This window comes from Panthera pardus, unplaced genomic scaffold, assembly GCF_024362965.1.
Source record: "Panthera pardus isolate Hobbes unplaced genomic scaffold, ASM2436296v1 HiC_scaffold_19, whole genome shotgun sequence".
NCBI classification, from domain to species: Eukaryota; Metazoa; Chordata; class Mammalia; order Carnivora; family Felidae; genus Panthera; species Panthera pardus.
In genome coordinates this window covers 21,604,250-21,624,163 of record NW_026526754.1, presented here as the reverse complement: position 1 = coordinate 21,624,163, position 19,914 = coordinate 21,604,250, and the positions used below count along the sequence as shown (strand labels likewise).

Genomic DNA, 19,914 nt, shown 5'->3' with positions numbered 1-19,914 from the left:
CTCTAGCCACAATTAACCATTTGGCACCCCCGGCTTTTTTTTTTTTTTTTTTTTTTTTTCCTCGAAGGGGTTTTAAGTTGGCTTGTAAAACTACCACCGGACAGTAGATAAGGGACTAGGGATGAAGGAAAACTAGCAAAAACAAGATGAAGTTAGGGATGAGGACAATTTACACACGGTCTATGATGCAGTACGCAATTGTTTTAAGGGGCCACAAATTTAACGGAGTCTTACGGGAGCCAGCGAACAGGAAAATGTGACCACTTGGTTCACAGTCCGGAAGATCTGTCGCCGTTGCTGCTGCTGCTATTGATTGCCACCTTTGGGTCTGACGGTGCTAACCAGGGAGCGTGGATGCTGGGGCAAAGAAGGAACAGTTGGTGGATCCAGGGACGTTTGACCTGGGAAGACGGGCAGGAAAGATTCACGCGCACTGGAGAAAAAGTTCTCAGACACTTAGACTGAAATCAGATCCTTAGAAATTGATCTTTTAAAAATAATCGTTCTCAGGGATCCTGGGTGGCTCAGTCGGTTAAGCATTTGAATCTTGATTTCAACTCAGGTCATGATCCCAGGGTCCTGGGTTAGAGCCCATGTGGGGTTCCACACTGCGTGTGGATCCTGCTTGGGATTCTCTCTCTCCCTCCCTCTCTGCCCCTCCCCTACTTGTACTCTGTCCCTCTCTCTCAAAATAAACATTTAAAAAATATTTAAAAAAAAATAAAAATAATGGTTCTCAAAGTGTGGTGCCTGGATCAGCATCACCTGGGAATTCATTAGAAATGCAAGTTCTCGAATCACATCCCAGACCTACTGAACCAGAAACTCTGGGAGTGGGGCCCAACAAACTGGTTTGATAAGCCCTCCAGGGGATTCTGTTGCACGCTCAAGCTTGAGAGCTATTGGGTTAAGATAATGGTAAGATTTATGATTGCATGGTAGTTCTTAAAGTGTGACCCCCCCCCCCCCCCCCCCCCACACACACACAAGGGCAATCAGCATCCACTGGGAATTTAGCAATGCAAATGATCGGGTTCCACCCCACCCAGTAACTGTTTTACACGCCGGTCAAATGATGCCATGGAAGCTAGAACTTGAGAAGCAATGCTTAGAGCTAATATTTGCTTGACCACTGGGATTGTTTCATGCACTCTAGGGGTACCTGTATCGCTGGTTATAAAGCCTGCTTTATACATCAGATGTGAGGACAATTCTTTGGATTTCTACTCACTGATACAGCGCTTGGTTCATAGTAAGTGCTCCGTACTCAGGAAGTGTTTGTTGAATGAATTAATTTAATACTGAACAGCAAGCCTGCAGAGATGGGATTCGAATCCGCATCAAACTGGCCTTCATTACACGGACCCGAGGGGACGGTATATACTTCTACTGTCCGAGGTGCCGCCTCCATGACCATTCTCCCTCCACCCGGGAGGTGGCGCTCCGCGGCGGCCGCGCAGGCCAGGCTGGGAGGCGGGACTTCCTGCCTTCAAGGGAGCACTTCCGGCCCGGCCCGGAAGACCGTTAATACCCGTGGTGGTGCCGTTCCATCTCGGGCGCTGGAGTCGGGGGGTAGTTTGCGGGCTCCCTTGTGGCGCGCGGCTTAGGCAGGTGCCCCGCGGAGGTCCAGGTCGCCGACGAGCACAGCGGAGCCCGGGCCACGTAAGTGCGCGCGCCGCCCGGACGGCGGGGCGAGGGGAGTCTCCGGGCTGCGAGCGGAGCTCCGGCTTGGTCTGTGCGCGAGTCCGCGGGCTCCACGCCGTGTGGCTTTGGGGACAAGTTCCCCAGCCGCCGCACAGGGGGCTGGCAGCTCCTGCCTCGGGGTGCGGTGAGGATCCCACAAATGCAACGCGTGGCAGCAGCCGTCCGGCACACAGCGGTTCCCGCGGGGCCTCTGCCGGTCGGAGGTGAGGGCGGGAAATGAGGCTGCCTCGTCCGGGGGGCTTTTCCGAGCTCGTGGGCTCCACCAGCGCCCTCTGCCTGCCTGGGTTTGTTTGAGGCTGTTTGGATCCTTTCTCGTCGTTCATTTCTGGATTTGTTCTTTCAATTTATGTGCACGAATCGCTACTGTGGAGCGTATACCGAGGCCCTGGGAAGAAGTGAAGTCCCTTCCCCATGGGGGCTGTTGGAGCAGTTTTGAATCAAATAGCTGCATCTGTAAATATCTAGTCATACATCGCAGTGCGTGCTCTGGAGAAAGTGCAGGGTGTGGGGGGTAGAGAACCTGCGCAGGATTTTGTAGGTGGTTGGGAAGGATGCTGATGTTGATTCTCAGCGGAGAGATGGGTGTGCAGTGAAAGGCAGTACGGCGAAGAAATCCCTAAGGAGGTCAGTGTTCTTGGAGCCCAGGCACAAGAGATGAGCTAGACGCGAGCTGGAGATGTGTTTGGAGACGTGCCCACGCTGGTTTATCAGGGATGCAGCCCCCTCTGGGAGGCATGGGTACTCCCTAACTGCCTTCAGGACAGAAGGTCCCGGGGAAGCCAGTGTTTTGCACAAGGGTTCACTGAGCCCTTCTTTGATTCCCGCCACTGCCCTCACCTGTTCTGTTGTGGGAACGAGGAGGACGGCAGCAGCCAGCCCCGGGAACCCTGCCCTGGGAGAGCTCACAGTCTGGCAAGACTACCTAGAGTGAGGCTGATGTGCCATGAGAAACACATATTCATTCATTCGAGAAGCGTTTATCGGCGCTTCTGCGTGACAGGTGTTTTGCATGAGATGCAGGGGTGTAGGGGGATTACAGAATAAACCCGTAAAACGCAGTGGCAGTTCCAAGGGACAGTTTGTATCTGGCAGAGCCCTTTGACGTAAATCTATTTTTTATAACTTTTATTCTTTAGACATAAATTTACTATTATTTAATTTTTTAATGGTTTTTTTTATTATTCATTTTTGAGAGACAGAGGAGCGCTAGCGGGGAAGGGGCAGAGAGAGAGGGAGGCACAGAATCTGAAGCAGGCTCCAGGCTCCGAGCTGTCAGCACCAAGCCCGATGCGGGGCTCAAACTCACTAACCACGAGATCATGACCTGATCCGCAGTCGGACGCCCAACTGACTGAGCCACGCAGGCACCCCAAGGCATAAATTTATTGTTAATCAACACACAGTTGCATTTTCTGCAAGGTACTGTACCTGACAGTGGGAAGACAGATGAAGAAGACTCCTTGGCTTTGGGTGAACTTGAGTTGGTCTTGGGAGCGTAGCCTGGGATGTAGGGTGTGTAGCCTGCAAATGTGTGGTTGTGACACGTGACAGCTATGGTACAAGCTGACCCCTGGCCACCTGTCTGACTTCATCCCCTCCCGTGCTCCTCGTTTATTCTGTGGCCTCCCTAGTTGTTTCTCACACTTTCCTGCCCCAGGACTTTTGCACATGTTGTTCATTCGGCCAGGAGCCCTCATCCCAATTGTCTGCGTGGTTCTGTTCCTCATCATGTTCAGGCTGTGGCAAATGCCACCATCTGAGTGAGGCTTTCTCGGGCTGCCATCACCTCCCTCATGGTTGGTTGGTTGGTTGGTTGGTTGGTTGTAATATAGCCCTTACTAACATCTGGCGGGAGGCTACATGTGATTTTTCTTCATTATCCACCTCCCGAAATAAAGTAACAGTCCTTTCGGGGGACTCTTTACTCTCCCGGGAACCCCGCAGGGCGCTGTCAGATTCAAGTCTCTGAGAAAGCTCTCGACGCGTGGTTCTTGTTTTCCAGGATGGACTTCCCCGGCTCGCTCCCACCCACGTTGTTTAGGACCGGCCCCCTTGGCGTGAGTAACACCCCTGACCTGTCTTTCATGTGCAGCTGGAGAGACGCGCTCACCCTGCCTGAGCCCCTGGCCCAGAACTCCCAGGTGAGGATAGCGGGGAGAGCCCCGGCAGCAGCCCCTCCACTGCCCCCCTCCTTTTCCAGCATTCACAGCCACCGTCAGGATGCAGGGTGGCTTTGCATTAGTGCAAATCTGCCAAGACACAAATCTGCCACGCAGAACCTCGCCTTGGGGTTACGGAGGACGCCCTACTCTCCCCAGAGGGTTTCCTGAGCAGGAGCTGTCGCCTCGCTCGTCCCCCCCGCCCCGCTCAGTTTTTCCCACATTTGCCCGGCAGATGCTCACTGATGAGCCCCTCCAGGGCGCCGGGTACCTTTTTAGGCCCTGAGAATCCAGCGTGAGTAAGTCACATACACCCCCTGCCTCTGGGACTAAGGGTTCGGCTGAGTGAGAACAGACCAGTGGGGAAAGGATAAAATCATTACTGAGTGTGATAAGGGCTCTGAACCAGCACAGTGGGGATGAAGGGGGGCGGGGCAGGGGTGCGTGGGAAGGGATGAGGAGGAAGGGAAGGAGAGGCCTCTGGGACAGGAAGGACAAGGCTCTTTGCCTGGAAGCCCGAGCCATCTGGCTCCCACTCGGAGACAGGCTGCCTAAGGATTATGCCAGGCGGGCGGGCCTGTGGGCTCCCCAAGTAAGTAAGCGTGTGGTGTCCCGAGCAGAAGCGAGAGTCAGGCGGCACTCGGGACACCGGTAGTGGCACGGGGGCTCCTTCTTTGAGAGCCAGCGCGGCTGTGGGTCAGAAGCGCAGATTGGCCCCAGGCTCCTGGCCTTTTTCTTGGCTAGCTGTGTCCTGGGGCCAGGCTCCCTGTGTCTCCATTTCTTCACCAGTAAAGCGACGGGGACCGTTATACCCGTGAGTTAATAAATGACACATGCCAGCGCCTGGGACCGTGCTCACCGTGTTGTTGTCGGGCTTGTGTTTCCTCAGAATGGGGTGTCGTGCACGGCCGCAGCCCCGCTCTGGGAGCCAGAGACCCCCGGGCCCCTTCCCTTGCTGCCTCCTGGTCCCGGTAAGGATCTTGGTCCTTGGGGCTCCCTCCCAAGCTGCTCCCATGTCACTTCTGTCCCCCACCCCCCCACCCAAAGGCCTTCCCTCCGGTCATCTGGGACACCCGGCTCCACTTCTGGGCCCTTTCTGGTTCCCGAGACGAACCCCTTCCCCAGCCTCACTGTTCCCTCAGATCCCTGGGACCCTGGGGTGACCGCCCGGGACCTGCTTTTCCGGGGAGGTATCCCGTTCCGAAGAAAGCCCCGGGCCGTGCTGGATGTGACGGAACAGGTGGGTAGGCGCACGGTGGCCAGTGTCGTGTGCCAGGGCTGTGCTTAGTGACCTGGCCTCCTCTCCTGCAGCTCAGCCGCTTCCTGTGGGACCACGGGGACATAGCCTTTGCGCCCCTGGGGAAGCTGATGCTGGAGAATTTCAAACTAGAGGGAGCACGGGTGAGTAACCCCGGTCCCACCAGGAGAGAGGCTTCCCCGCTTCTTGGGGTAACATCGGCTGTGCGAGCTTGACAAGGCCTTTCCACACAGAGCCATTCTAAGAAGAAGACAGTGGTCAGTGTGAAGAGTCTGCTCCAGGACCTCGGTGGACACCAGCCCTGGGGGCAAGTGGCTAGTGAGAAAGGCCGGGCTCAGTAGGCCTAGCTGGCGGGGGGGGGGAGGGGGGGGTTGGGTGGAAGGAGCCAGGGCACGGTCGTAGGTTTCTGTCACGGTCGTTTCCCCTGCCCCGTGCAGTCATGAGCCATAGTCCACACACAACTGGAAGTGGAAGAGAGAATTTGGTTCACGGACCGCAGGCATGGCTGCATCTGGGTGCTCAAGTAACGTTAATAAGGCTCTGTCTCTTTTTTTTTCTCATCCACTTGGCTTTGCTTGGCTTATCCTAGACGAACTGTTTCTAAGTGGCAGTGAGAGAGCTTTTGATTTCGAGGAAGAAACCCGGCATCTTTCCTGGGGCACCAGCAGAAGTTCTGGGAAGGGGGTGGTTGGCCTGGTTTGTGCGTCTTGCTTCTCTATGAGGCAATCACTGTAGCCAGAGGTGACATGTGACCACCCTTGCAGCGTGCGGGGCGGGGCGGGGGGGGGCGGCAGGAATAGGGTCGTTTCCCAAAGGAAGAGATTCTGGGTCGATGGAAACCGCACCTACTGGCCTGGCCTCCCTTGGGATGGAACCTAGTCTTCCTCTCTGTCACTGCCACTGCCGCAGCCTCACCCTTCTGCCCTTCTTTTGTCCCCAGGTGTCCCTGGGCTTCCCTCAGCTTCCGACAGCGCCGGTTCTCCATCCTCGGGGGCCCTGTCCTGGGCACGTCTGTGGCCGGCCTGCTGGGAGAGCTGCTGCATGAGGAGCTGGCCACGCGGTGGGAGCGGCTCCTCCTGGACGACGCGTTTACCGGGGGCGCGTTGGCCTGGGTGCCCGGAAGGACGCCCCAGGTGGGACAGTTGGTCTACCCTGCGGGAGGCGCCCTGGACAAGCTCCGTATCCTTTCCCGCCGGGCCAGAGGGCGTGGAGGCGGCTCCCCGTGGGGCGAGAGATGCCCCCGGCCTGGTCTCAGGGCAGGATGTCGGGGGCTCGCGGTGACCAGAGCTCACACACTTGTCCTTAGCGAGAGGCCCAGATTTCCAAGAGGTCAGCGTGGCCCCAGGTGGTGACCCCCAGGCCCTCGGCGACCCTGGCCACATCCAGCTCCGAGGGCCTGTCCGGCAGGTGGTGACCCACACCGTGCAAGGGGAAGGTGAGTCCCTGGGACACCCCCTTCCTCCGTCCTTTCCCCCTCACTACCGGCCTGCTGCCTGACTCTGACCCCGACCCTCTCCACCCCTCAGCCCTGCTGGCTGTCCGGTCTGACTACCACTGTGCCCTGTGGAAGGTCAGTAAGCAGGGGTGCCCCGCCCCCCTCCGGGTGCTGCAGATCGGGAAGGGGGCCACAGGGATCAGCCTCAGGTGAGGGGCTCAGACGGGCTGCTCTGCGAGGGGGCGGGCGTGGGAAAGGGGAGGTCAGCTGACCCCAGTTGTGCCCCGCAGCCCTCACCTGCCTGGGGAGCTGGCTGTCTGCAGCCGTTCGGGAGCCGTCTGTCTGTGGACCCCCCAGGATGGGTATGTCCCCTTCCTGTGGCAGTCCTCTACCCCGGCGTGTCCTGGACCCCGGGCCGTGTCACCCCGGTACCCACCCCCCCATCAGCCCCCGTCTCCCCGCCCACGGCTGGCCCGTCTCCCCAAGGCTGCAGCAAATTTACAAGGACCCCGAGACCCTTGTGTTCCGGGACCCCTCTCCCTGGCGCTGGGCAGACTTCACGGCCCATCCCCGGGTGCTGACTGTGGGTGACCGCACTGGAGTGAAAATTATCGACACTCAGGTGAGGGGAGGGGACCGGCACCGGCACAGCAGAGGGACAGAGCGGATACATGGGGGAGGGCAGGGCCGGGGAGGGGGCTTCCCCAGAGGGCCACTGGTGGGGGGGACTGTCAGGGGTCTTGCCGCGGCCCCCGGCTGCGCGGGGGAGCTGACCTGGGTTCTTCCCCCAGGGCCCACCCGGGTGTGGTCTGCTGCTCTTTCGTGGCGGGGCAGAAGCAGCGTGCCAGAAAGGGGAGCGCATCCTGCTGACCCGGTACCTGGGGGGGTGCGGCCCCGAGCCCCTGTGCCCCACGTTCCATCTCATCCTGACCCAGGTGAGCGGTCCCTTCCCTCCTCCCCCCCCTTACGCCGTCCCAGAGACGATCGTCAAAACAGGAATCACAGAGACGACACCCCGGAGACTCTTCCGATGAGTTGATGAGCCCCTGAAATGTGCTGACCGGTGGGTGGGACCTCCCCGCGGGGAGGACACATCTGAGCAGAGCTTTAAGGCAGCCCCAGGGATGGCCCAGCTGAGGGAAGAAAGGCGTGGGGTGTCACAGGGCGTCTGAGATTCCCCCGAGGGCCCGCCCCCCGCATCCCCCAGGAGTCTTGGGGTGTTAGTAGGTGTGTGTCGAGTGTAGGTTCCAGGCTCGGGCGGGGTTCGGGGAGGGCCCAGTGGGTTCCTATGTGACAAGACTCCTCTGCGCCTCTCCTGAGAGCCTGTCCCTGTGTGGCGCTCGGGGTGACTGACACACCCGGGAAATGCCTCCCCTGTGACACTAGCCGGGGGTGGGGGGAGAGGCGGGCAGGGCAGCCACAGCGCTGGGTCAGCTCTGGGGCCTCGGCTCATCTTGAGAGCCGGGATACACGGGGGACACAGAGCTACCCGTCTCATCAAACACTTCTCTCCCGCCTCAGTCGTGTGCCCCCTTCGGTCATGGGCAGTCACCCGTGGCCCCCTGGGTCTGGTCGCATCCCCTCGGTCGCAGTGCCCCTTGGTCGCAGCCTCTCCCACATTCACCCCCATCGGATGCCCCTGCAGTCTGGTCCTGTACCCTTGGTCGTGTTCCCCCCCCCCCCCGCCCCCGATCACATACTCAGTCACAGCCCTGGGTCTCTCTGTTTCTCGTCGCCCCCAGTTCTCGCTCTACCTGGTGGATGAGCGCCTCCCCTTGGTGCCCCTGCTGAAGTGGAATCACGACCTCCCCTCCGCCCCCCTGTTTGCCCAGCTGCTGCCCCCGCCCCAGCCCGGGCACGCACAGCCGCTGCTGCTGGGGGGCCAGGGCGGGCACCTGCGGCTGCTGCAGCTCGCAGGTGAGGGGCCGGGCGGGGCCGGGGGCAGGGGCGCAGGATCATGGGCGGCCCCTCAGCTCCCCGTCCTTCCTCCAGGAACGGGGGCCTCCGCGCCCCGGCTGGCGGGCCCCCCCCAGTCTCTCCCCTCCGGCAGCGACTCCCTCTCCGCGTTCCCCCTGCTGGAGCCCAAGAGTCAGTGGCGGCTGCAGGAGCGTCTGAGAGCGCCAACCCTAGGTGCGCTGGGGCAGGGGAACGAGTGGGGGTGGGGGACTGCACCCCCCCCCCCCCCCCCCCCCCGGCCCCGGCGTCACCGTCACTCCCATCTCCAGGTCTGGCTGCCGCCCTCCTGCCCTCTGCCTCCGCGCCGGTCCTGGTCCTCTTCCAGCTTTCCGCGGCTGGGGATGTCTTCCACCAGCGCCTCCGCCTCCAGGCGGACCCCGGGCCCGCCTCCGGCGCCCCCGTGGCTTCCTGGACTCCCCAGGCCACCGCCCGCTGCGGCCGGTGGCTGAAGGCCCTGCTGGAGGTACCCCTGCCTCCCCCCGTGTGGGCAGCACCCACCTTCTCCCACCGCCGTGTGCTAGGCTGCGTGGAACCGCGGCAGACGGAACAGAAGGTGCCGGAGGCTCTCCGCGCGGCCATGGCCGAAGGGCGACTCCTGCTGCGGAGGGACCTGGGCGCCGTCCCCTCTGCGGAGCCACCCCCTGCCCCCGAGCCAGGCCCCGAGGACGAGCTCAGTGCGCGTTTGGAGGCAGCCTGGGAAGGCCGGGCGGCCGCCTGGTGGGAGAGCCAGCAGGGCGGGAGCTCGGGGCCCGGGAACCGGCCCAAGCGGCCCAAGCGCCGGACTCAGCTGTCCAGCACCTTCTCCTCACTCAGTGGCCGCCTGGACCTCTCGGACGCCACCAGCCCCCCCCCGCAGCCCAGACCGGACGTCCCCTGAGGCCGGGCCTCAACCACCGGTGACCCCGCCCTCCCAGGAGCTGACCCAGGAGCCGTGGGCTCGGGGTGTCCCCTCGGAGAGGCAGCAGACGCTCCGGGACTACATGGCCAGGCTACCGCTCCGTGGGGACCCCCCAGGAGGCGTCTCCTCACCCCTGTCCCAGGCCTCCAGCGTCCGGGCCACCCTCTCCGGGCAGCAGCCCCTCCAGGGTGGCTCAGCGGAGCGGCCGCTCCGAAGGCACACGCTGGGAGGTGCCGCCGTGCCCTCTTCCCAGACCTCCAGCGGCCGGGCCACCCCCTCCAGGCAGCAGGCGCCTGTCCCCTCGGGCTCTCAGCCGAGGAGGAGGAAGCCCCGCATGGGCTTCTGAGGCCCCGGGAAGCTGCTCCCCCACCCCGAGAGCCCTTCTTCTCCGACAGCTGCCCCTTCCAGGCTGGAGCCCAGGAAGTGGAGAGAACAGTCTCCAGGGGGCGGACCTTTCTGCTTCCTGGAGGTCACGGGATTGCAGGAAATACCCCAGAAATGATCGGGAGCCAAGTCAGAGCCACTGGGGACAGCAAAATAGTCGTTTCTCCCCGTTTATGCTTTTGCTCGAAGATCCTTCCCGACCGCACGTTGCAAAGGCCCCGGTGGTCTCGTCGACCCGTGCAGAGGCCTGAAGGTCCGTGTTGTCGGGATTCGTTCCCTGCAGGGGACGGTGTTGTGCTTAAAAGCAGGGGCCCCGTCAACATTGGGGTCACGGTGCGGGTGCCTCGCCGTGCTCAGGGAGACTGCTGGTGCTGGTTAGTTGGTGTTTGTTGAGCAGTTTCGACCAGGATCTAATGTTCTCTAGGGGGAGACACTCGGTCCCGCGTTTAGGGATTGAATAAACTCGGCCGCTGAGCCCGAGCCCGGCAGCGTCCCTTTGCGTGGCTTTTGACGTGTAATGGGTGAATTGACGTCCTCCGAAGCATGTGGCTCAGTGAAAGATCCTGCTGTCCTGGGGGGAAAAGGGGCCCCCAGAACGTCACCCAGATTTCTTATCACACGTGAGGAGAAGACTGGTCCTTTTCCTCGGGGCACCTGAGGGAAAGAGGCGCACACGACTCGCACAGATATTAAATAACGCCCTGACTCGGTGGGTCCTGGCGTGTCTGTAATGCTCGTGGGAGACGTGCGTGGTTACACAGTTCACACCGTGGAGGATGGGGGGGCGGAGGGGGGCGACACGTTGTGCTTTGAGTGGGACTGCAGCGCCGTCCGCACTTGGGGGGGGGGTGCCAGCATGGGGGGAGCTGGGCACCCGGCGCCCTCAGCAAGGGCTGCTCTTTGGAAGCAAGGGGAGCCCGGCCAAGGGGGGCTGCGCCCACGGGGGGCCCTGGTCACAGGCTCACCGTCCCCGTCAGTCTAGGGGCGGAAGGATCACCTTGGGGTTCAGTCCGAGCCAAATTCAGTGTCCTCGCGGCCTCCCGCCTCGGGCTCTGCGAGCTCCGTCTCCAGCCGTGGCCCGTTCTTCTCGGCGATGTTTCCTAGTCGGGAGAGAGGGTAACTGTGTTCTCTGGAGACGTGGTCAACCCCCACGTCTTCCTGCGCGTGGGCCTTGAGGCAACCACGTGAGCTGGTGTCGGGAAGGGAGCCTGGCAGGGGCGCCTGGGGCCCTCAGTCGGTTAAGCAACCGGCTCCTGGTTTTGGCTCAGGTCGTGATCGCACGTTTTGTGAGTTCAGGTCCCGGACCAGGCTCGGCACTGACAGTGCGGAGCCTGCTTGGGGTTCTCCCTCCCTCTCTCTGCCCCTCCCCTGCTCTTGTGCGTGTGTGCACGCGCGCTCTCTCTGTCTCTCTTTCCGTCTCGAAATGAATGAGTGAACTTAAGGAGAAAAGGAAGAAATCTGGTTACCAGCTAGTGTTGGGTGAGAGCAGGAATCGTCTGGGCTCGACAGAGAGCCGGCGACAGTTCCTGAACTACTTGGACCCACCCCGTTTGCCTGTTACCCGCTTCCCCAAACGTGCGTTTCCCCGGCCACGTGTGTGGGCCCCCGGCGCCAGGCCAGGCTGATGTGTTGGTCTGTGACTTCACGTGCCCCCCCCCCAGCCGGCCGCCCCCTGCCTGCCGAACCTCCCTTCCCTGCCGGCACTACGCCACTCGTCCGCGCGGAGGACGCCACTCTCCGGCCAGGGGTCGCCCTCATCTTGTCCCGCGCTCCCAACTCTGGTGTCCCCAGACCCCGCCCACCCTCGGAAGCCTGGGTCTGGAGAGGCCGAGGATCGGGCGGGGGGCGGGGGCGGGGAACGACAGACAGGGGCTCCCCAGGCCCCCGGAGACGCCCGCTTGCCTGCCCAGGAGCGTGTCAGCTCTGCAGCCGTCCGCCCAGGCCAGCGAGTAGCAACGTCAGGGCCATACACGGACATGATCTACAGTGGTCTCCGTGGTCTGTTGTGATCGGCCCTCTCCAGCCCGCCAGCCGCCCTCCCTGGGTCTGGGGCAAGCGGGTCGTGTCCCCACCATCGAGCCTCGTAGGGTGGCGTTACCTGGGGGAGAGGCTGACAGTAGGCCGCTGTCCCCGTCCTCACTGGAAGGGGGCGGTGCGGTGTCCCTTCGGCAGGTTGGGGGCGTTGGTGGTTGGCCTGAGGGTCCCTCGTCGTGGAGCTCTTGAATCAGTGGGTGTGGGGACTTAGCGTCCCTAAGACTTGGGGTTTCAAAGACCCTCTTTGCTGTTGCCGCTTTCAATATGCCTGTAAAGGGCGTCTCAGCCTTCCTCGAGGTGTCCTTGGGGATTGCGAATATGTTTGAAAGGGTATCTGGGATGTTTTCCAGCTCTGGGAGTGAGGAGTAGTCCAGCTCAAGGTCACTGTCGTCACTCGAGCTCGAGATGGCTGTCACCTTTGGAGCGCACACCTGTTGAGAGAGAAAAGACGTGTGAACGTTTCTGCTTTCACGGTGGTCACGGTCAAATGCCCGGCGCTGATTCTGCTCTCTCACTGGTCATAAAATACTGTCGTCACGCACAAGAAAGGCGTGCGGGAGCCCAGCACCGTGCCCTCGGGCAGTCGGGCGTCAGGACGGATGCCCTCGGCCAGCCGTCCGGAGCCCCCGGGGCGGAGCCGAGCTCCCCGGCAGGGCCGCGGTCCTCTGCACCTCCTGTCGCTGTGCGGCCATGCTCGCCTCGCCCGCCCTGTGCCTGCCACGCCAGCCCTCCCGGGGCTCCAGATGGGCTCCGCTCTGAGCCTCGGCCTCGGGCTGCCATACGCTCCACCCGATGTGGCCCCCTGGGGACGAGGCCCCCACGGGGACTGTGGTCTCGTGTGTGTTTCCTTCCTCCGTGATGAGCTCCTGGACGGAGACGGTGTCTCACGCGTTCCTCTCTCTCGGGCCCCGGTGATGCCGGAGGGAGGCGGCTCCGGTCCACCTGGGGGAACCCATCCTGCCCTGGACGCTCGCCTTCCCCGTCGGAGTGTCGCTGTAGGACAGACGTCCCGAAAGCGAGCGTACGGTACCCGAGAAGGACAGAGACGCGTGGTCAGGTAATTATGTACGAGAAGCAGGTACTGGACGTCGTGACACGATGTGCCCTCGGGAGGACCTCACAGAAGCGGGCGACGGTGGCAGCCGCCCTTCCTTTGGTGAGGGACGGCCGAGGGCGCGGTGCCGTGGCACAGGAGCGCCTGACTCGCGCCAAGGGGCCGTGCCCCGTAAGTGACAAGACTGGGGTGATGTGACACGAGGTTCGTGCGGGAAGGCGGGGCTGATGACCTCGTCCTGGCCGTCCAGAGGCTTGCCGGCGTCCTCGTCCTCCAAGTCGGGCAGGTCCTAGAAGAGCAGAGAGTCCCCGTCACCAGGCGACGCGCACGCAGGGGCGGCAGAGGCGTGCGCGCGGCCCGTGGCCCGGAGAACTGAGGAAGGACCCGACGGGCCACCGTGCACGCTCTCACACACGCGTCGGGAACCCAGACCGCAGCGATGACAGTGACCGAGGTCTGCGGGAATGGCTACCTCTCGCCCCGCTTCTCTGTGGCTTTAGAGACACGGCCCCTTCGTCTGGGGAAAGTGACGGGGCCCGAACCCAGTGCACCACGAGTGCACCGGTTCCTCACTCCCTTCCTCTGTACAGTGGGGATGATGATGGCACCTGCCACCTCGCAGAGTTTTGGAAGGTTCAGTCAATACACACGCCTTTGAGACCAGTGCCAGGAAGAGTTAGAACCAGAAGTATTAGCCATCTTCCCATATACAGCGGGTTCTCCAATTAATCCTGTTTTGTTCCTTAGCATCCATAGGCTCGGAAAACTAGAGACCCACTCTGGACGTGGACCGCGCCGCTTAACTCTTACTGACTCGCGTGCAGTCGTGAGGTTTGCCAGGAAGGAGGCAGGGGCAGGCGTAGCTGTGCGCATGGGTTTAAGCTAAAGGGGCCCGCTCGTGCCCAGAGAGGCTGTCTGGTGGGCATGGAAATAAAGGGGTGAGAAATGCCGCCCCACCCCTTGGCCCGCCCCCCACCCCCCAAACACACTTCCTAGGGATTGTGACAAAATGTGTGAATTCCCATGCTTCCCGTTCCTGCGGGCCAGAGCATTTACGACCGGTCCCCAAACGGAACGTCTGGGAGAAGGGGTGTTCTCAAGGCCAAACGGGCCCTCGGTCAGGAAGCCGGAGCGGCCACGGGCCAGGACGATGGCATTCGCCGCTGGCTGGACAGCCGTCCTCGGAGGAGTAGAGGCTCCCGTGATAAATGTCACGTTCTCCACAATTCTGCATGAAGCTAGCGGGACGGGATTGCTTTGCAGTGTACCTCCCGGGGAAACCTCTAGGCCAGCCCGGCTCAATCTCGACCGTGCCCGTGTACGAACCGCCGGGGAGGTCGTGTTAGAAGGCGGGTCTGGTCACGAGGTCCGGAGTGAATCCTAGCCAGCTTGGGAATGTCAGGCCTGTCGGCCGCAGAGCGCGCTTTGGGGCGTGAGGGTTTTGAAGGTTTGGATGTGATCTAATAGCAACGGTCAAGAGGACACTTCTCTCCAGATGCAGCTCTCTACGTACATCGATGAAGAGCTTCTCCTTTGCCTCCGATTTGGTGGTTCCCAAGTCTTCCTCTCCATCAAGTCCCGTGCCTAACGCACCCTCGGTGGCCGCAGTCTGGGGGGGCGAGTCTAAGAACAAGCACAGAGTTATTAACCTTGGGGCTAGTTGCACGCGCGGTGGTTGGGCTGACAAGCCCAAAAAGAGGGGGAGGCCAGCCCCTGGGACGGAAGCCGCGAGAACCCCCAGACGAGGACGGGGCTCTGTCTAAAGCAGAGGGGAGAGGAAAAAGCCTCCCTCTTGCTGGAACTCGGCAGCGACTCCGGCAAGATAACCGTACCAGCCGGTGAGCGGCGCAGAATACGCAGGCGCCTGGGAGGAGGCCCTGTTGGGGCCAGAGATTTATCAAGGAGAGAAAGGCCGACTGGGGAGATGCGGGGGAGGCAAGCTCGAGAGTCCAGGGACCCGGCCCTGCCCAGGAGGGGCTGAGCCCACCACCCACTGGGACTGCCTGTCCCCGGTCACAGCACGAGTGTCAGGGGTGCCTGCTAATAACGTGGGGTTGCCGGGGACCGTGGAGTGGGGATGGGTTCCTCTTCCTCCTCGAGGCTCCTACTCTCCCAGGTCCCCCAGGCCCTATCTGTGGTCCCCCAGGCCCTATCCGTGGCCCCCAGGCCCTATCCGTGGCCCCCTAGGCCCTATCCCTGGTCCCCCAGGCCCTATCCGTGGCCCCCAGGCCCTATCTGTGGCTCCCCAGGCCCTATCCGTGGCCCCCAGGCCCTATCCGTGGCCCCCAGGCCCTGTCCGTGGTCCCATCCTCTGCTTGCTCTTGAGTCTCATGGCTGCAGGCAGTCGACATCAGCAGCTCAACTTTTCTTGTCACGCTTAGGTCCAGTTTGGCTCAGAGCCACGTTGGACACCGATTTAGCATGAAACGAGGAGGCGGGCAGAGGGTTTCTGTGGTGGCCTCTGTGGACGGCCCCGGGCTGGCCCTCTGGGCCTTCACTCACTAGGCCCGGCGGTCACGGTCTGCACGTGGCCATCCCGGTGGCTCCTCGGAGGAGAGCCGCAAGCTCCTCCGTACTTGTAATTACTGCCGTGGTCTGCCTCCCCACCCGGCCGGCCCTTCCTCCCACACCCCTTGTCCGGTTCATGGCACTGTGGTCGTAGTCAAGGCAGGGCCAGGGTCCTTTTGCTTCCTAAGAAACGATCTGCTTGGGCGTCGTTCCGGGAAAAGGTGGGGCCGGGAAGAGACGAACAATTATTGGGCGCATCGCTTCCGCACCGTGGCAGACAGACCGTTTTCATTTCACGGGGGCCGAGACAGGCTCAGAGAGGTTTTGGGGTTTGCCGACGGAAGGGTCGGACGTGGCTTTGATCGCAGGGTGTCTGCAGAAACAGCACCGCTTTCCTGCACGCGGTGTGTCTCAGGGAAACACGGGTCATTCTCAGACCGTTTTCGTGACCGCCGGGACTCGGCGGACTCCTCCAGGGAGAGTGTAACTCGAGGCGGAAGGTGCCGTGTTTCCACGGTGGCGGTGACGGCGGGTGCCGTGCCCTCCGCTCTCCTAGCGGGCCCCTCTGCCCCGAGATGCAGACTTCCGGTGGGGCTGGGGCAGTGACTCAGGCGACCATGCCCGGATCTCAGAATCGGCACGGGAAATTCAGCAGGGCTGGTCACGTGGTTATCTCTTGGTTCCCTCCGTCCTTCGGTTACGAGGCAAGACTGTCTAACGTAGGAAAGGTGAACGGAAGAGCAGTTTTCTGAGCATAAGGTTTTTCCGTTTAGATTTGCCTTTCCCGGGGCTGAGTCGTTTGACTCCAAGTGGAAGGAGGACCTCCGCGCTCTGCCAGCCCAGCTCCCCTCTCAGGATGCGCGGGGGGCACAGAAAGCAAAGGCCGTGGCCCTCAGCGGCCCGGAGGGTCAGCTTCCCCGTGTGGTCACGCCTGTGTTGTGCCTTTTAAATAACAAGGCCTGTCATATGTCCACCAGTGGGAATCCTGGGGAAAAACCCTTCCGGTAGGCCTTCTCTTCGAGGGCACAAAGATGACCAGGCCCTGGGGTTGACGGCCGCTGTCCGGCAAAGCCAGGTCGTGGGCATACAAAGCAGCCCGGGTGTTTCCCAAGGAAGAAGTTATTCAGAACAAGTCCTGCTTCTTACAGAAGCATTCCAGCCTCGTGGCAAAGTCTGAAGAGCGTGACCGGCGTCTGAAGAGGGGCGAGCTGAGCACCAGAGAACGTTTTCTTTCCCTGACCGAGGCCCTTCAGATGTAACTCATCCCTGGGCAATTCTTGGGTCTCAGGCGCAGCAGGAACGGCGTGTCAAAGGCGAGGCTGCGAGACGGGTTTTTCCGACGTTACTGAAGACGAGGGCGTGGCTCTAAATCCCCGTGGATGGTGGGGCGGTATGGGGGGGGGGCGGGGAGCAGGGTGGGCCTCAGCTGGGTGAGTCGTCGAGGCTGGTCTGCTCTGTTCAAATCCTTTAGCCGGAAAAGGATTCACCCCTGCCTGGCACTCGGGGGTGTGGCCCTGCCCCTCTGGCTGTATCCTCGATGGTCTGGGGACAGGGTTACTCCTTGGTCTCTCCCAGACCATGGGGACCTTCCTTCTGGGATCCCTGTGTTCTGGTCAGACCAGTTCAACTCCCCGGCCAGACCCCCAAGGCTGCTCAGGGGAACAAAATGTTCCCCGTCTCTCAAGGCCCTATAGACGGGGCATTTTCCAGGTCTGGCTCCCTTCACCAATGCCACAGCCATAGGGCAGCGTCGCGGGTGAGTCCCGGGTTTATCTGCTAGTTAAGCAGGACCCAAGGAACGCGGCCGGAACCTGCCAGGCGGCCTGCTGTGCCCAGATCTGCGTGATTATTTTTTTTAATTTTTAAATTTTTAAAAAAATTTTAAGAGAGGGAAATTTAAGAATTTCAAATTTAAAAACTTAAGAGAGAGAGAGAGAGAGAGAGCGAGCACAAGCGGGGTAGGGGCAGAGAGAGAGGGAGACACAGAATCCGAACGAGGCTCCAGGCTCCGAGCTGTCAGCACAGAGCTGGACGCGGGCCTCGAACTCGTGAACAGCGCGATCATGACATGAGTCGACACTGGACGCCTAACCGACTGAGCCACCCAGGTGCCCCAAATGATTATCTTTTAGATATAACGGATTCAGTAAAATACACCTTTCGTGTTTCCCCCATGTCTTTTGACCTTGTTTACCAGAAAATGCACTTATGGCCCCATTATGTTCCCATGGGCAGCGCTGCTCTAGAAAATGAGACATGTATACTTCATCCTAGAGACACAGAATCGGAGGAGGTGGAAAGTAGCCCGGGCCCCACAGGCGCGTGGCTCAGAGGCCGTGGTCCCCGGGGACGCACGCGTGTGGCTCTCCGCTCCTTACCTCCGCAGGCAGCTCCGGGGGCGGCCGGCTTCAGGGTCTCCTCCAGGGGTGCCCCCCCTGGCCCCTGGCCTTCAGTGGCTCCGGTGACGTCCACGGGCAGCTCCCCCACGAGACCCGACTCTTCCGGGAATAGCTCACCCTTGGCCTTGAAGCTTTCCGTGACAGACAGCTCCATTTTCTGCCGCCGCCCTCCCTCCTCACCGGGCTCTTCCTTCCCTTCCTCGGTGGCATCCACGTTGTCCTTCTCGTCTGGCACCGGCTCCTTCCCTGAGCAAGAGAAGTCCGCAGGTGAACAGGAGACCTCCTGGGGGGGACGAGATGGTCTAGACGTCTCTCGGGGACACGCAGCGAACTGTGAACGGGGCGTGAGCTCAGGGGACTGTCGGGGACACGGCAATGGTGTCCAAGAAAGCGAATCAGCGGAGCTAAGGGTCCCCAGAGGGGCCACTCGGTCTAGTGGAACGGGACACGGCCTTGAAGAAAACAGCTCAGGAGGCTCTGAGGAGACGCGCGCGGGAGCATTCGGGTTTCCGGACCGTGGGGTGCTCTACGTCCAGATGGCTCAGCACAACAGGACTCTCTCTGCGTGTGCGTGTGCGTGTGTGCGTGTGTGAACGTCGAACACCATCCAGTCTAAACGGACACAGCCGTTTGTTTCCCTATTCTTTAAGCTTTCCTGAAAATTTGAGAACTACCCAAATAAAAAGTTTGGAAAAGGACAGAATACTATCGGAGAACGTCTACCTCGTGGAACATGTATTATGCCAATTTCCCACGAGAGGCAGAAGGCAATAGAAACATGCCGTTGTTCTATAGGAGCACACACGGGTTCCACGCATGGGGAAGAGCCACGAGGTCCTTCTACGAAATACTGGGTGGTTCTTCCCGCACTTGTTATTAGCGCTGCTTTTCTGTTTTCTTTTTTTTTTTTTCAGCTTATTTATTTTGAGAGAGAGAGAGAGAGAGTGTGTGTACACAAGTTGGGGAGGAGCAGAGAGGGAGAGAGCATCCCAAGCAGGCTCCGCACTGGCAGACAGAGCTTGACCCGGGCTTCCATCCCACCAACTGTGAGATCGTGACCTGGGCCGAGATCCAGAGGCAGATGCTCAACCGACCGAGCCACCCACGGGCCCCACTTTTCTGTTTTCCACGTGTGGTTGTAATTGGGTGAAACACAGCGAATGTCATTTAAAACCCCCCGTGGGGACTCCAGCCCCTCTACTGGGTACAGGATGAGGAAGGGGGTTTTTATTTATTAAGGTGCCTTGATGACCGTCCCTAGGATCCTGCGGGCTGGTGTCGGGCTTGGGCCAGCACAGACCCAGGACCAAATCCTGGCGGGGGCATCAGGTGTGGGCGGGCGACTCTGAGTCCCGGATTCGGGCCAGTACATTAGGGAGGCAGCGAGGGGGTCGTTTACACCCAACCCGGGAGGGGACAGAATCTCGAAATCGGGTGAGACAGGTCAAGGCGAGGAGACAGATTCTGAGATCCTAGAATAGGCCACAGGGTCTTTGGGGCCAAGAACCTTGGGACATGAAAAGGAATACGGTACGGATTGTGCTCCCTCCCACCGGGACGGACCGCGAAAACATCGTGCCCGGTGACAGAAGCCAGAGGCAAAAGGTCGCATCTTGCAGAGAGTTCCACATATGTGAAGCATCCAGAAACATGGGCGGTTGTCGGGGGCTGGGGGAGGACGGAGAGGGGAGTCCCGGCTCACGGGTACAGGCTTTGGTTCCGGGGTGATGACGATGTTTTGAAACTAGACGCAGATGCGGGTTGCACAACGCTGTGATTGTGCTAAATTCCACCTCAAAATGATTCATTTTACGTTATGTGAATTTCATCTCCATTAAAAAAAAAAACAAAACCCAAAAAGGTCAAGGGCCTCCGTGTTTTTCCACGGTGATTTGCACAGAAGGCCTGTCTCCCGCCTGGGGCTGCACCTCCCTGCCTGGACCTTTTGCCACGCCCCCTCCCCCCAGGAGCCACCAAGCTCATGACCCTAGCAGCGCTTCCATGACAGCTGTCTGCTGCCTAGCCCACCACCTCCTGTCCCCTGCCACGTCCAGGCTGGTCTTCAAGGCCCTTTTGCCAGGATGTCACCCAACCTAGCTAACCTTGTAGGGTTTCCTAATTTACA

At 60.8% G+C, this 19,914-nt stretch overlaps 2 protein-coding genes across 4 annotated transcripts in view; one reads left to right on the top strand and one right to left on the bottom strand.

Annotated features, from left to right (window-relative positions):
- Window positions 1-1,508: 1,508 nt before the first annotated feature.
- On the top strand, window positions 1,509-10,292 carry TAF1C (TATA-box binding protein associated factor, RNA polymerase I subunit C). The gene is given in 16 exon segments (XM_053906707.1): window positions 1,509-1,662; window positions 3,707-3,845; window positions 4,753-4,834; window positions 5,006-5,103; window positions 5,175-5,264; window positions 5,355-5,428; window positions 6,062-6,300; window positions 6,440-6,556; window positions 6,648-6,765; window positions 6,847-6,918; window positions 7,043-7,178; window positions 7,348-7,491; window positions 8,299-8,473; window positions 8,549-8,686; window positions 8,782-9,356; window positions 9,358-10,292. Coding segments are annotated over 15 exon segments (2,595 nt in total). The 5' UTR covers window positions 1,509-1,662; window position 3,707; the 3' UTR covers window positions 9,757-10,292.
- The window catches only part of DNAAF1 (dynein axonemal assembly factor 1), a 22,960-nt gene continuing 12,996 nt past the window's right edge, over window positions 9,951-19,914 (bottom strand). Inside the window, exons 8-13 of one of the 3 annotated variants that reach the window (XM_019413048.2) lie at window positions 17,769-18,035; window positions 14,396-14,505; window positions 13,115-13,171; window positions 11,893-12,259; window positions 10,792-10,894; window positions 9,951-10,071 (exon numbers count right to left, since the gene is read on the bottom strand). In XM_019413048.2, the coding sequence (XP_019268593.2) occupies window positions 10,800-10,894; window positions 11,893-12,259; window positions 13,115-13,171; window positions 14,396-14,505; window positions 17,769-18,035 (896 nt within the window). In that variant the 3' untranslated portion in view covers window positions 9,951-10,071; window positions 10,792-10,799. Of the gene's footprint in view, window positions 10,072-10,741; window positions 10,895-11,892; window positions 12,260-13,114; window positions 13,172-14,395; window positions 14,506-17,768; window positions 18,036-19,914 lie in introns of those variants that run through there. The other 2 variants (XM_019413047.2, XM_019413050.2) reach the window with 2 other exon arrangements.